This window comes from Gossypium raimondii, chromosome 6 (assembly GCF_025698545.1).
Source record: "Gossypium raimondii isolate GPD5lz chromosome 6, ASM2569854v1, whole genome shotgun sequence".
Lineage (NCBI taxonomy): Eukaryota > Viridiplantae > Streptophyta > Magnoliopsida > Malvales > Malvaceae > Gossypium > Gossypium raimondii.
Genome location: NC_068570.1, coordinates 15,836,838 through 15,850,767, shown reverse-complemented (window position 1 = coordinate 15,850,767; position 13,930 = coordinate 15,836,838). Strand labels below are relative to the sequence as shown.

The 13,930-nt window shown below is 34.4% G+C and overlaps 1 protein-coding gene across 2 annotated transcripts; it reads right to left on the bottom strand.

Annotated features, from left to right (window-relative positions):
• Positions 1–11,079: 11,079 nt before the first annotated feature.
• Positions 11,080–13,627, bottom strand: LOC105774269 (uncharacterized). 2 transcript variants are annotated; one of them, XM_052632211.1, is made up of 9 exons: positions 13,373–13,627; positions 13,203–13,288; positions 13,042–13,107; positions 12,622–12,715; positions 12,384–12,500; positions 12,073–12,173; positions 11,908–11,982; positions 11,733–11,825; positions 11,080–11,443 (listed from the first exon to the last, which is right to left on the bottom strand). In XM_052632211.1, exons 2-9 carry the CDS (start codon positions 13,281–13,283, stop codon positions 11,177–11,179), a joined length of 894 nt encoding a protein of 297 aa, XP_052488171.1. In that variant the 5' UTR covers positions 13,284–13,288; positions 13,373–13,627; the 3' UTR covers positions 11,080–11,176. The 2 variants fall into 2 exon arrangements, with proteins under 2 accessions (XP_052488171.1, XP_012452162.1); XM_012596708.2 differs by having other exon boundaries at positions 13,203–13,269; positions 13,373–13,623.
• Positions 13,628–13,930: the final 303 nt, after the last annotated feature.

Here is a 13,930-nt window from a genome sequence, read left to right as displayed (position 1 = left end):
CGCACAACAAGAAATGCCATATCTAGATCAATTCCTAAGTTCAAAAACACATTTAAACCATCAATTACATGCCAAAATTTCATTCATCTCACAGTTATCCAATATGCCATTCAAAGGCATCATAATTAAAGTTCAATCATTCAACTACCCTAGATAAAAAAGAACATAACATTAACTTTCCATTTATGCACAAACCATAAACCAAATTGGCCAAACATAAACACACCCATAATTTAACCATACCAAAACATTATCACCGAGTTTTGACCATTAAGAATCAACCAACCAAAAATACTATAAACATGTACATTTAAAACCAAGCATATCACTAGGAACACCATTATAGCCTAAGATTTCATATTTACAACAAGACACCTATATACAAGCCACATTCCAAAACGAAATACAAAGCTACCAAAGTGGTTGGATAGTGTGAGCGTCCAATTGATTCGTCTGGTCAGTCCGCAAATTTGGTAATTATAAAAGAACATAAAGAAACAAGTAAGCTAATTAAGCTTAGTAAGTTCATACTTTTAAACTTCAACTTAACTCACCTTAATTGACATAAAAACATAAATAGTTAATTTACAATTCTTGATAACCAAACACATTCACAAACCACATTAGTTCTTATTGACATATCAAAATATACCATGATAATTCTCTTCACAAATAACTTATAAATTCCATAACAACATTTAATCAATATAAAAGTACTCACATGTAAACAAATAGTTCATTGAACATTTAACACTTTCTAATATCTTGTAAATGCATCAACATTTAAATGCATAACTAAACCGTAAATTTCATTAACATTTAGCCCAATAAACTAATTAACTCGACTCAGATACTCGGGTAACTACTCCACACCAGAGGCACCAAAGTGCAGACAAAGGCACAAATGTGCAATTAGAGGCACCAAAGTGCAAACAAAGACATTGAAGTGCAAATCCCGTACAAGCATGCATAGTAACCCTATTGGCATGCCAATCGTATCCTACGCAATTACTATGTTCAATCGGGCATCACACTTAAACTCATTACTCAAATACATTTCCATCATTCAAAGGCACTTCATCATTTCTGTACAAATACCATAAATTCATTAGTTTCAAAACTTTAATATGCAACCTCAAGAAATACTATTAATTTCTCGACTTCATATGTACTAATTTGCAATACTCCGATACGTAAATAAATAATTAATAGAATTTCACATATATACTAGAAACTAAGTAGAATCAATAGTGTAATCACAATTAACTTACATTTACACAACAACTCACTAGGAACTTACCTACTATTACTTCCAATTACAAAGTAGGGACTACTCCGTAATTTTCCATTTTCAATCGATTATTGTCTTTTTATTAAAATCTTGATCTATATAATAACTAAATACAATCCATTAATTTTACATACATTTCACATCAATTCAATGCATATGACCTTTTACTTTTCATTAATTATACATTTTCCTAAACTTTTACACTTTTAATAATTTAGTCCCTAAACTTAATATCTCCAAATTTAACAAAATTTTCCAAATACCCCTCGCTAGCCGAATATATTTCCAAATTATTACAATCCACAATTATTCCAAATTCACAAGAATTTCATGTCAATTTTATTATTTTATCAAATTAATCCTTTACTCAAAACTAACAAAATTACTTAACAAACTAATTCAAATCAACAACTATAACTTCCATTTCATCAATTAACATCTAGAATAGCAAGAACACATCAATGATACATTTCAAAATTCTTAACAGATTCAAAAACGAAGCTATGGTTAGTTGGACCTAATTGCAATGATTCCAAAAATATAAAAATTACGAGAAACAAGCTTAAAATGGACTTACATGCAACACCACAACTTAACCGAAAGCTCAAGTTATTTTCATGGTTTTTTTTCTTTCTCAATTTTAGCTAAACACTAGGAAAAGAGATGATAACTTTATTTGTTTTATTTAATTTCACCTTAATTAGCTATTTAACAATTTGCCTTTAATCATAAACTTACAATTAACAATTTATAAGGGCACTAACCGTCCATTTATAAATTTAATGGACTTATTACATCAAAAGTCTTCTTTCTTTTAATAATTAAACCACTTAATTTATGACATGATTTTCTACCTTATTGCAATTATGACATGATTTTCTACCTTATTGCAATTTAGTCTTTTTTTCTTCAATTATGACATGATTTTCTACATTATTGCAGTTTAGTCTTTTTCTTAAATTAACTAGGTAAACATTAAATTTTCTTCACCAAAATTTAATGCAGTCGTAATGTAACTCTATAAACATTAATTAAATAATAAAATACAACCTCACATATCATAATCGTGGTCCTGAAACCACTATTTTTTACACCACTAAAAAATGAAATATTACAACTCTCCCCCTAAAGAATTTTCATCCTAAAAAAATCTTACGAGAGAAAAAGTTCAGATACTGAGATTTCATGTTTTCTTCTATTTCCCACGTCGCTTCTTCTAGTCCATGTCGATGCCACAAGACTTTAACTAACGGTACACACTTATTTCTCAACTCTTTTATTTCTCAAGCTAAGATTTTCACCGGCTCCTCATCGTAAGTCATATTGGGTTGCATCTCAATTTCATCCGTAGTTAAAACATGTGACGGATCATAATAGTAATGTCGAAGCATCGAAACGTGAAAAAATTATGAATTCTGTCAAGTTCTGGAGGTAATGCCAAGCGATATGCTACGGGTCTGTTTCTCTAGCACTTCGTATGTTCTGATAAATCTGGGATTGAGTTTTGCTTTTCTACCGAAACATAACACTTTCTTCCAGGGCAAGACTTTTAGGAACACTTTCTTAGCGATGGAGAATTCTATATCTTAACATTTCAAATCAGCATAAGATTTCTGACGATCAGATGCAGCTTTCAAATTATCTCGAATAACTTAAAATTTTTCTTCAGTTTCCCTAACTAAATCAACCTCAGCTATCTTTCTTTCAATCAATTTAAACCAATATAATGGACTTCTACATTTGCTCCCACATAAAGCCTTGTACAGAGCCGTGTTTATGCTTGATTGATAGCTGTTATTATATGTGAATTCAGCTAACAGCAAATACTTTTCCCAGCTACCTTCGAACTTAATAATACAACACCGTAACATATCTTCTAAATTTTGTATTATTTTCTCAAACTGGACATATGTTTGCGGATGAAAAGTAGTACTGAAAGTCAACCTTGAGCCTAGAGCATCATGTAATTTACCTCAAAATTTGGAAGTAAACCGCGGATCACAATCAAATATAATCGACAGTAGTACACCGTGTAATCTCACAATTTCTGAAATATACAATTTTGCCAATTTCTCAAGCGCATAGTCAATTCGAATAGGTATAAAATGAGCTGATTTCGTTAATCTGTCAACGATAATCTAGATCGAATCTTTTCATTTTGGACAAAGTAACCCTGAAACAAATCCATTGTCACTCGCTCCCACTTCCATTCTGGAATCATCACAGGTTGTAACAAACCTGACGGAACCTGATGTTCAGCTTTCACCTGCTAACAAATTAAACATCTGGACACAAATTCTGTTATTTCATGTTACATTCCAGGCCACCAATAACGTTGTTTGAGATCATTATACATTTTAGTGCTCCCAAGGTGAATCGAATAGACACTACTATGGGCTTTATTCAACAATTCTCGCTTTAACTCGGAATCATTCAGTACACAAGTTCGATCTTGGAAATATAAACAATCATCATTCCCAATATGAAAATCAGATTTCTGACCACTTTTTACTAAATTGAGCCTCAACAACAATTCTGAATCAACTTTCTGAAGTTCTTGAATCTTTGATAAAAAAAATGGCGTTACTATGAACTCTGCCAATATAGAACCATCATGCTCTAAAGTTAAATTTACATTCATTGCTCTCAAAGCAAACAAAGATGTTTGACTCAGTGCATCTGCAACAAACCTATTTATTATATATATATATATATTTCAACTCGATCTGCTTCAAATCGGATACAACATTCAACCCCAAAATTGATTTCAAAATTATTTTTCTCACACTCCTAAAATTTTATAAAATATTTTATGTTAAACTCTTTCATCCTAATAAAATGTCAAAATTCAATTTTTATATCATTTTTAAAAAATTGGATAAATTACAGATTTAATGACTTATATATGATTTGATTTACTTCAATATGTTATGAATGATTACTAATGTTATCAATTTGTTACTAATGTTAGCTTATTAAATTAAAGATAAGCTAGGAAATTAAAAAGCCCGTTCAAGGACATATTATTCAAGAACGAGTTTAGATGATACATATTTGCTAAAGAAAACTATATTCTTAAGAGTTCATTTATCATAATTTTAAAACATTGCATTTATAAATATCACAAGTTTTGGAAAGAAGACATAGTTTAAGTTACTAGGTTCTCATTCCCCTACACACACAAAAAAAAAACAACAAAAAAACTCATATATTAGGTATTTAACTTATAGTTGAAAAATGCATAAATAATTTCTTACTTATTGAAAAACCAACCACTAATTCTCTTTCTCTGATTTGCTGCTCCATATCTAATTGATTCTGTGAAAAACAAAACAAAAAACTTTGTTCAGTTTCATGCTTAACAAGTTCATGCATTGAAGCTTTATTTTCAAAACCAAAATTTTACACTTCAGTAACATATAATACATATTAAAAAGAAATAATGTACCTTCATATTTCTGAGTCCAATAAAAGATGCAATGAGATGATCCTCCATCATATTTATTTGGCTAAAGTCCTCAACATTATTTGGGTTTTTCCAGTCTCTATCATTACAATATCACAAATTTTATTATTAGAATATTTCATCATCTATTATATCGTGATTCATGTGTTGATATGTGCTTAAATCTTGACATGTAACATTTGTGTATAGAATTAAAATCGATTCATACAATGATTTGTACATAAATATCAACATGTGTCATATACATATACAATCATAATAAATCCCGACAAATGACATTTATATACGTAATCAAAACCGATTTTATGTATTAAATTCGCATCAATATCGAAACTTAACATTTACATAAAGAATCAAAATAAACCTAGACACGTGATATTTATATACACAATCACAATAATTCTCAACACGTGATATTTTCAAACACAATGAAAATCATTTTATGGATTAATCTTAAGTGTAAATCTTGACACGTGACATTTGCATACACAATCAAAATTAATTAATATGTTGATCCATGCATAAATCTCAACATATAACATTTACATGCAGAGCCCAAATAAATCTCAAGACGTGACATTCACGTACTCAAATCAAAATCTTTAAATATTAGAATATTTCAAACCTTAGTATCTTGCTCTTTTCCAAAAGTTTATCCTTTAGCTCTTACAGCTCATCTCCATATAACTAGAGCATAATAAAATAAAATAAAAAATCTGGATTTAAAATCCAATAAAAAAAAGAGAAAGAAAATCATTATTTTTTCAACCTTAGGGAACCTATTTACCTTGAGCGTATCAGCATTTATGTCATGGGAGAAGCTTAATGGATCAAACTTGACTCCGAATTTTCATAAATTTTCTTCAAAATCTTTATTTTTAAAAAATTAATTTTAATTTTTAAAAAGTAACTTTATAATTTATAATTTTAAAAAATTGCTAAATAAGTGTTGGAACATACCTCTATTATATAGGCCCTCCTGGTGAAAAAAATTAGCTATCGATTTTTTAAAAAAAAGGGGGGGGGGGAATACAATATTTTATTAATATTATTTACCTTTCTTTGCATTCCTAGAATGACAAATTCGACAGTCTCTTAAGAATACTACTTAACCCATTGGTATGACCATTTTAAAAAATTTAGAAAAGAAAAATTGAAAATAAAGCTAAAATAAAGAAGATACAAAAAGGGTTGGTCTACCAGAGGGGGAAGAAAATAAAAGGGCAACATCAACATCACACAATATAGAAACTTCTTTTGCTTTCTTAAGAATTCTTGTTTTATGCTTTGAATATTTTACTTGTTTTGCTTTCACGTCTTCTGATCTTTGGATTTTTAGTTTTTTTTCTTCTCATCTCTATTTTTTTTTTGTGCTTTTTTAAATTCTTTCTTCTAGTTTTCAAAGGAAAAATCAATGGTTATTATATATATAAATAAGAGTTATAATCATTTATGATGTAATTATTAGGAGAATCTAAGTTTATTTAAACCAATTAAATGCGATAAGATTTTTCAGATTTGTTAAAGCATTTTTGTTCCATTCAATAACTCATATTTTGCCAAAAATTTTCAATTTCTTTTCTTTCTTCTTTGATGTGTTTTACGGGCAAATTACCAAAAAAAGTCGCTTTTTTTCAAAATTTATCAAAATGGGCCGATTTTTTGATTATTTATCGGAATGGGTCATTTTTCGGGAAATCGCATCCACGTCAACGCGATGTCAGGGTACGTGTCAGACATCGCGTCCACGTCAGCGCGACCTGTTGACATGGAAGGAAATCGCGTCCCCAAGGGAGCGATTTCCTTCCACGCCGCCAGTCGCTACCGACGTGGACGCGATGTAGGCCACGCGTGATCAGTACCCCAACGGTCAAAATTTTGACCGTTGTAAATACCCCCCTTTATTTTTTTTCACAAACAAATCCTATCTAATTTTTCCTCTCTAATCCTCTCAATTTCCTTCCAAAATTCTCTCAATTTCCTTCCAAAATTCTCTCAAACCCATATTTAATTTCAATTTCCTCTCAATTTCCTTCCAAAATTCTCTCAAATCCATATTTAATTTCAATTTCCCCTCAATTTCATTTTTTAAAATAATTTTAAATTTTTTTATATATTTTTTAAAATAATTTTAAATTTTTTTATATTTTCATCAATGGCGGATCATTAATTCATCTTGATAGGAATCACATATCGGTGGAGCAAATGAAAATGGTAAGTATTAAATTTAATTTTAAATATTATTTAAGATTTTTTTATTTATGTATTTTTAGATAATTATTAATTTATTATTTGTTATAAAAGTCTGAAGATCGGGTATTGGAATGCAATATCCGGAATATGCATGCTCCTCCATCACCATTGTAGAGAACTACCTGCGAGAAGCGGGTTTCTGGCACGTGGCGACGGTAGGCCGAGGATGCAAGTTGGACCCAAACCGATCGGTCGTTGATCGAGAGGTGGAGACCGAGACGCACATTCCATCTTCCATGTGGAGAGTGCACTATCACTCTAGAAGATGTCCATCTGCAATTGGGATTGCCGGTGGGCGGGCACCCAACACGGGTCCGCCCAATCTAGCAATTGGGAGGCGGTGTGCTCTGAGCTTTTAGGCGCTATTCGGATAAAATGGATGGAGGTAAGGTCGAGATTGGTGGTTACGTGCCACCTTCCCGATCCGAATGCAAATTCAACCAAATCGAAAGAATCGATATGCTCGATCATACATTCTTCAAATAATTAGAGGTTATCGATGCTCGACACGCCACGAGCCGTGTACATCTAAGGTGGCTGCTAAAACTCGTTGATTTTAGAGGAGCCGGTGAATTTAGTTGGGGTCGCCATCTTGGCAACATTATATTGGGAGATGTGCGAGGCGACGCGAGGAGAGCAAACATCGGAGGTTGCTGTCACTCCTGCAATCATTGGCACGGTTTCGCTTTCCATTTCTACGTCCTCGAGTGAACCACCCATATACATTCCCACTCGTAACGAGGTAAATTTTATATTACATTTTGGAATTATTATGTAGATTTTGTAATAATAAAAGTATGCTAAAAATTTATTTAATTAGGTGGAACCATCCGGCAAGTTATCGTGGATTACCGTTTAAACTTGAAGATATACGGCTTCTATTGGAGCAACGGTCGGAAGTAGAAGTAAGTATTATTGCAAATAGATATTTCCATACATTCGCTAGTCGATTGATATTTAGTATTTAGTATTTAGTATTATGTATATAACTAATATTTCTATCATGTTCATATAGTTTCAATGGACACCATACGAGGATCCGGCAATTCGGGCAGTAATCCTGGAAGAGTTTTTACAAAATCTGAATGCTTGGCACGCGAAAGTGGTGTTGATCAACTATGCAACCGTGGAGCCCCATCAGACAGACAGAGTGCTACAACAGTTTGGATGCAGACAACCGATTCCTGCGGACCCTGAGGTGTTTGACAATCACCACAAAATCGACCTTCGGCTATTAGGTACGGATTGGCCTAGATACTGGTCCGAGTACACGGAAATGTGGGAAAATCGGCATGAATATCTACCTACTCGGGAACAAATCATCGTTCCAGAGTTAGCATGCGTTCCAGAATACATGCCATGGTTTAGGATCCATGGCAAGCCGTATTTACTTACGCCAGAGGAGAGGCAGCGGCAAATACGTGTCGGAAGGGAAAGGCGCAGGCCTCTAAATCCAAGACGAGAAGACTACGGGCCCCTCAACAAGGCCCGCAGACAACACCGGCTCATCATCGGCCATGCAATCACCATCCCCAACGAGAGAACCGACGCAGTCACCTGACGCAACAATTCAACAGATGATACCCACGCAACCGCCTTTCTCTATGATGCCAGGTGTGTTTTCTAGCCCTTATATGTACCCTAACCCTTACATGTATCCTTTTCCGAATCCTATGGCAGGTTGGAGCCACATGCCCGGTTCAGCTCCATTTCCTGTTATGCCAAGTGGACCGCCGATATCTAGGCCAGCGGCGCAGGAGGGATCGTAAGGGGGGCTGTCGGGGAGCTCTCCTTTTTACCACTCGCCACCAACGTATGGCTTTCAAACACCGTCGCCGTTCATGATGCAAACACCTCCACATACACTATTCTTTGAAGGTGGATCATCGTCCCAAGTCCGACAACCAGATGTCGAATCGGAAGAACCACAATCACCACCAGAGGAAGAACAACCGTCGCCGGAAGCTAGAGGAAGGAGGAATCCAGCGCGTAACCGTCGACGGTCGCCATGTGGAATCGAATCCCCCGCGCATAGACATTGATTGCCGTATTTAAATTTATTATCTGATGTAATAAAATAGAATTTTATTTAATATAATAAAATAGAAGTTCAATTTGATGTAATAAAAACCCTAACTTAATTAAAAACCCTAACCCTAACCTAACTTAATTAAAAACCCTAACTTAATTAAAAACCCTAACCCTAACTTAATTAAAAACCCTAACCCTAACCTAACTTAATTAAAAACCCTAACTTAATTAAAAACCCTAACCCTAACCTAACCTAATTAAAAACCCTAACTTAATTAAAAACCCTAACACTAACCTAACTTAATTAAAAACCCTAACCCTAACCTAACCTAATTAAAAACCCTAACTTAATTAAAAACCCTAACCCTAACCCTAACTTAATTAAAAACCCTAACCATTGCCTTAAAGCTACGAGCACCTTTTATGTCGAACGAGTCATATGTCACCGGATCAACACAAGAACAAAATCGATACATGATTGACAAAACTTTCATTGGCGTCGTTCCGAAGATTTTACGCCTAATTCTTTTACGAAGTTCTGTCAAATCTATGTTCTGGTTAAACGACAGTCGCACTGTATTCTCCGACAAAAAAACAACACCATTCTCGGTGTGGCAAACCTCACCATCGTAGTAAATAACAGTACTAATACGTTCACTCATTTTGAAACACTAACTTTCTTAGCCTCTCTAAATTGTTTCTGCTATGACTTATGCATTCTAAGAACATTTTCTGCCTAATTTATAGCCTCAGCCCAAACTTGCTACTGTAGCAAAATCGCGTTCACGAGGGCGCGATTTCACAATTTCTTCCCAAATAGCATCCTGGTAGAGGCGATTTTATACTATTTGCTCAGAAACGTCAAAAAAATTATTTCTTACATGACCTACTGTAGCAAAATCGCGTCCACGAGGGCACGATTTCACAATTTCTTCTCAAATAGCATCCTGGTAGAGGCGATTTTATACTATTTGCTCAGAAATGTCAAAAAAAATTTATTTCTTACATGACCTACTGTAGCAAAATCGCGTCCACGAGGGCGCGATTTCACAATTTCTTCTCAAATAGCATCTTGGTAGAGGCGATTTTATACTATTTGACCAGAAACGTCAACTCGAAATAATTTATTCTGGGACCTAAAAACCCTAAAAAGCCTGAACCCTAAACCCTAAAAGCCAAAAAAAACCAAATGTGAAAAATGCGTCAAAATCGCGTCCCCAAGAACGCGCCACGTGACAGGGCATCGCGTCCACGTCAGCAGGTCGTGCTGACGTGGACGCGATGTCCTGACACGTACCCTGGCATCGCGCTAACGTGGACGCGATTTCCCGAAAAATGGCCCATTCTGGTAAATAATCAAAAAATCGGCCCATTTCGGTAAATTTTGAAACAAAAACGACTTTTTTTGGTAAATTGCCCGTGTTTTACTTTCCATTTAGAGAATAGGAAATTTGAAAATAACCTACGTGATGGGACCATATTGGGTGATTTTTTTTCCCTCCAACTCCCATTTCCATCCCATTTTTATTTTAGGTTTATATATATTAATATTTAATTTGATATTAAATCGATTATATGATTAAATAAATATTTGAAAAATATATTTTAAAAAATTTTTAGATAATTGAAAATAAATTCAAGTACTAAATTAAATATTAAATTCAAATATCAAATTAGAATAAAAACTTTTACCAAATTTAACATTGTATGAAATACCATATTAACCTATTTATTATATATGTTTATATTTGAACTCGATCTGCTTCAAATATGATACAGATTCAACTTCATAAATGATTTTATAATAATTTTTTGCACTCCTAAAATTTTACAAAATATTTTATGTTTAAACTCTACCATCCCAATTTAAAATTGAATGAATTATACATTTAATCACTTATATATTATTTGAATTACGTTTTAGTCACTAAACTTCAATATGTTATGATATAATTACTAATGTTATCAATTTGTTACATTTTGGAATCTAAGATGTCAACGCTGTAACAGTAAACTGACGTGATACGTTATATCACCATTTCAAGAAACAAACTTGTATTCAAAATAATGATAAACTGTCCGGCATTAGGAATATAACAGTTGAGAAAAATTTAACACAACAAAACCGGAAAATTTTAAGTTAACTTTATGTCTCGTAGAAGTCGAGCAGCCATCGAGCCGTATCTTCTTGCGTGCCATTCATTAAGCTTCCCATCAGGGAGTCTTGTCACCAAGAGATCATCAACCGAAGAACTACTTTCAGTCTCGTTAACTTGGTCGTCAATTCCCCAATCCGTTTTCTCCTGCTTCTCTGTGCTAACAGCACTGTCTGCCGTAACAGGTGGGGGCTTTAGTCCCATAATGAAGAGTTGAATACTCGGATGTTGGTACTTACTGTCCATCTGCATGAAATAAGTAAGAGTTCCGAAACAAACAAAGTTAGAAGAATATCTTATCCGAGGCTCAAACCTGTCGATAGAATCAAGAATAGAAGAGTTTTGACATGTTTCGCTAGAAAATAAAAAGGCGGGGCGTCCTTGAATTGGTCATCAGAATATCAATACACATTTATTAACCAAAAATGATCGTGCCGGCTGTTCACAGCAGTGGCCTCTGAGTTGACATCAAGAACGACAGAAAATAAATCTTGTGCGTTTCATTTCACATTCAAAAAGTGGATAAATTGTGTACCTTGGCTTTTGAGACAATCTTCACTTCAAAGAAATTTTTCCAGGTCAGAAGCATCTGCTCATGGACACTAGTAGAACGGATCTCATGACCCAACTAAACAGAACGTTTAAAGCAACAATGAGTTCCATCGCTGAATAAATCAATTTCAAACGGAAAATCAGAAAAGGTATCATACCATAATTGTGGTTTTGGGGCCTGATAATGCGATTATTGTCTGCAATAAAGGTCCCACGAGATGCTCCGCGTAAACCTTAAAAGGCAAAATCAGTACACCACATTTGCAACTATTCCACAAAAAGCGTTACGTTACTACAAGAATATATGCATCTGGAGAACTTACAACATCTGTACCAATAACGTAGTCAAATGGTGGACCAACAGCTTTTATATGATCTTCATTTCCCCAGTCCAACTCCGCGACCTTAATTGATCCAAATGAATCTAAAATAATCACGCTACCAATGTGAGATAGAGTACAACCTGTCATTAATTTCTACAATAGCATTGCTAGGTAATTGTCAAATAATTCCGCTATTACTTAAGCCAAATTGTTCAGTCAAGATTTGTTATGGCACATTGGTGGGCAAAAGAAAAAATATATATGAAAAATGAATCGTGTAAACTAAATTAGAAGAGCTGAAAAAAGGGCACCTGAACAAGAATTCATCTGCAATATCCTTGAAGTATTGCGTTCTACATTTCTCCTCAACAATGGCACAACCTCGATTTGGTCTGTAGAAACTACATCACATCCCAGCAATGCCATTCCTGGAAATCACAGTGGAGTCAGATTCAGCACGGTCCGAACAAATAATGCAGAATCATAAAAGACCTCCCCTATAAATATAACCTGACCATGAGTGTTAAATGTACAGAATTAAAAACTCACCAAACCCCGCTACTCCACAACCTGCTCCAAGTTCAATAACGCGCTTTCCTTTAAGTTTAGACGGGCAAAACCTTCCCTTTCTGCAATTCTTCTCCTAAACAATGAAAGAATTTTGCACCATGAATTTCAATACAGAAGAATAGTTGGAAAAATTTTAAAAATACCTTTTGTGGTGTAAAACCGTGAGACTTTCGGGTCAAAACAAGCAAAACCTTATAAACTGGGTACAATTTTTCACAATTGGTACTAGATCTATATCGCCAACATGAAATGTGAAAGCTAAGTGCTGTACCATCGGAAATATGGGTGTATTTAACTATCAACATCAACTTAAACTCAACTCAAAAAAAGGCCTCAGCATCAACAACTTGAATATCACTAACATAGTTAAAGAGCCACAATAAAGACTAAAATGAATACCAGAAATTTGGCAAACACCATTGATGTGTCCCAAACTGTTGTTCCTAAATGTTTGGAATTAGGATCCTGCCACAATTGTAGGAGACAATAAGATAACAACAACTAAAAACCTGTAAAAAGGAACAAAGAAGTACTGCACAAGAGAAAAGAAGAAAAATTACCTGAGAGAAGTGTAGTTGATGACCCAATACTTCAAAAGTAATTACGGATGTACTTGGAGAATTCAACCTAACACAAAACATTAACTCTATATTTAAAAATTAAAAAAACACCCAAAATTTCTTTTTATTACAACAGAATGCAGGAAACTAATGATGAATGGTTTTTTCACCTTTCAGCCTCCATTTGATCGACGATAAGCAAAATTCCAAGACTCGAACTTTTAACTCAAGACAATCTAAAACTTCCAAATGCTTGTTATTAACTATATTAGTTCTTGAATCCTTGATTACCGTGTGAATCAAAGTTCCTTTCTTTCTGGGTGCGTGAGATTTTGAGTTTCAGACTGCTATGCAATGAAAATCGTAAGCCTTTCCCCTTTTACTCCATGGTTATGGATGGGGCTGGCTGGCTTTGTTTTAGCCAATCCCAGGCTAAATCAGCCCACTCATTCAACTAACAATTTGGGTTCCTTATGGCCCATGGATTTTGTGATCTACCAGCCTATAGCTTTACTTTGTCACTAAAACAAAAGTAATTGCAGCATATATTCACAAATAGAAGTGCTCATGGGCCAGGCAGCCTGGCCCGGCCTGATAGCCCGCCCGAAATATGGGAGGGTTTGGGTAAAAATATAGGCCCGAAATATGGGCTTGGGCAAAAAAATAAGGCCCATTTAGAAAATGGGCCGGGCCTCGGGCTCCACTTTTTGGCCCGGGCCCGGCCCGAT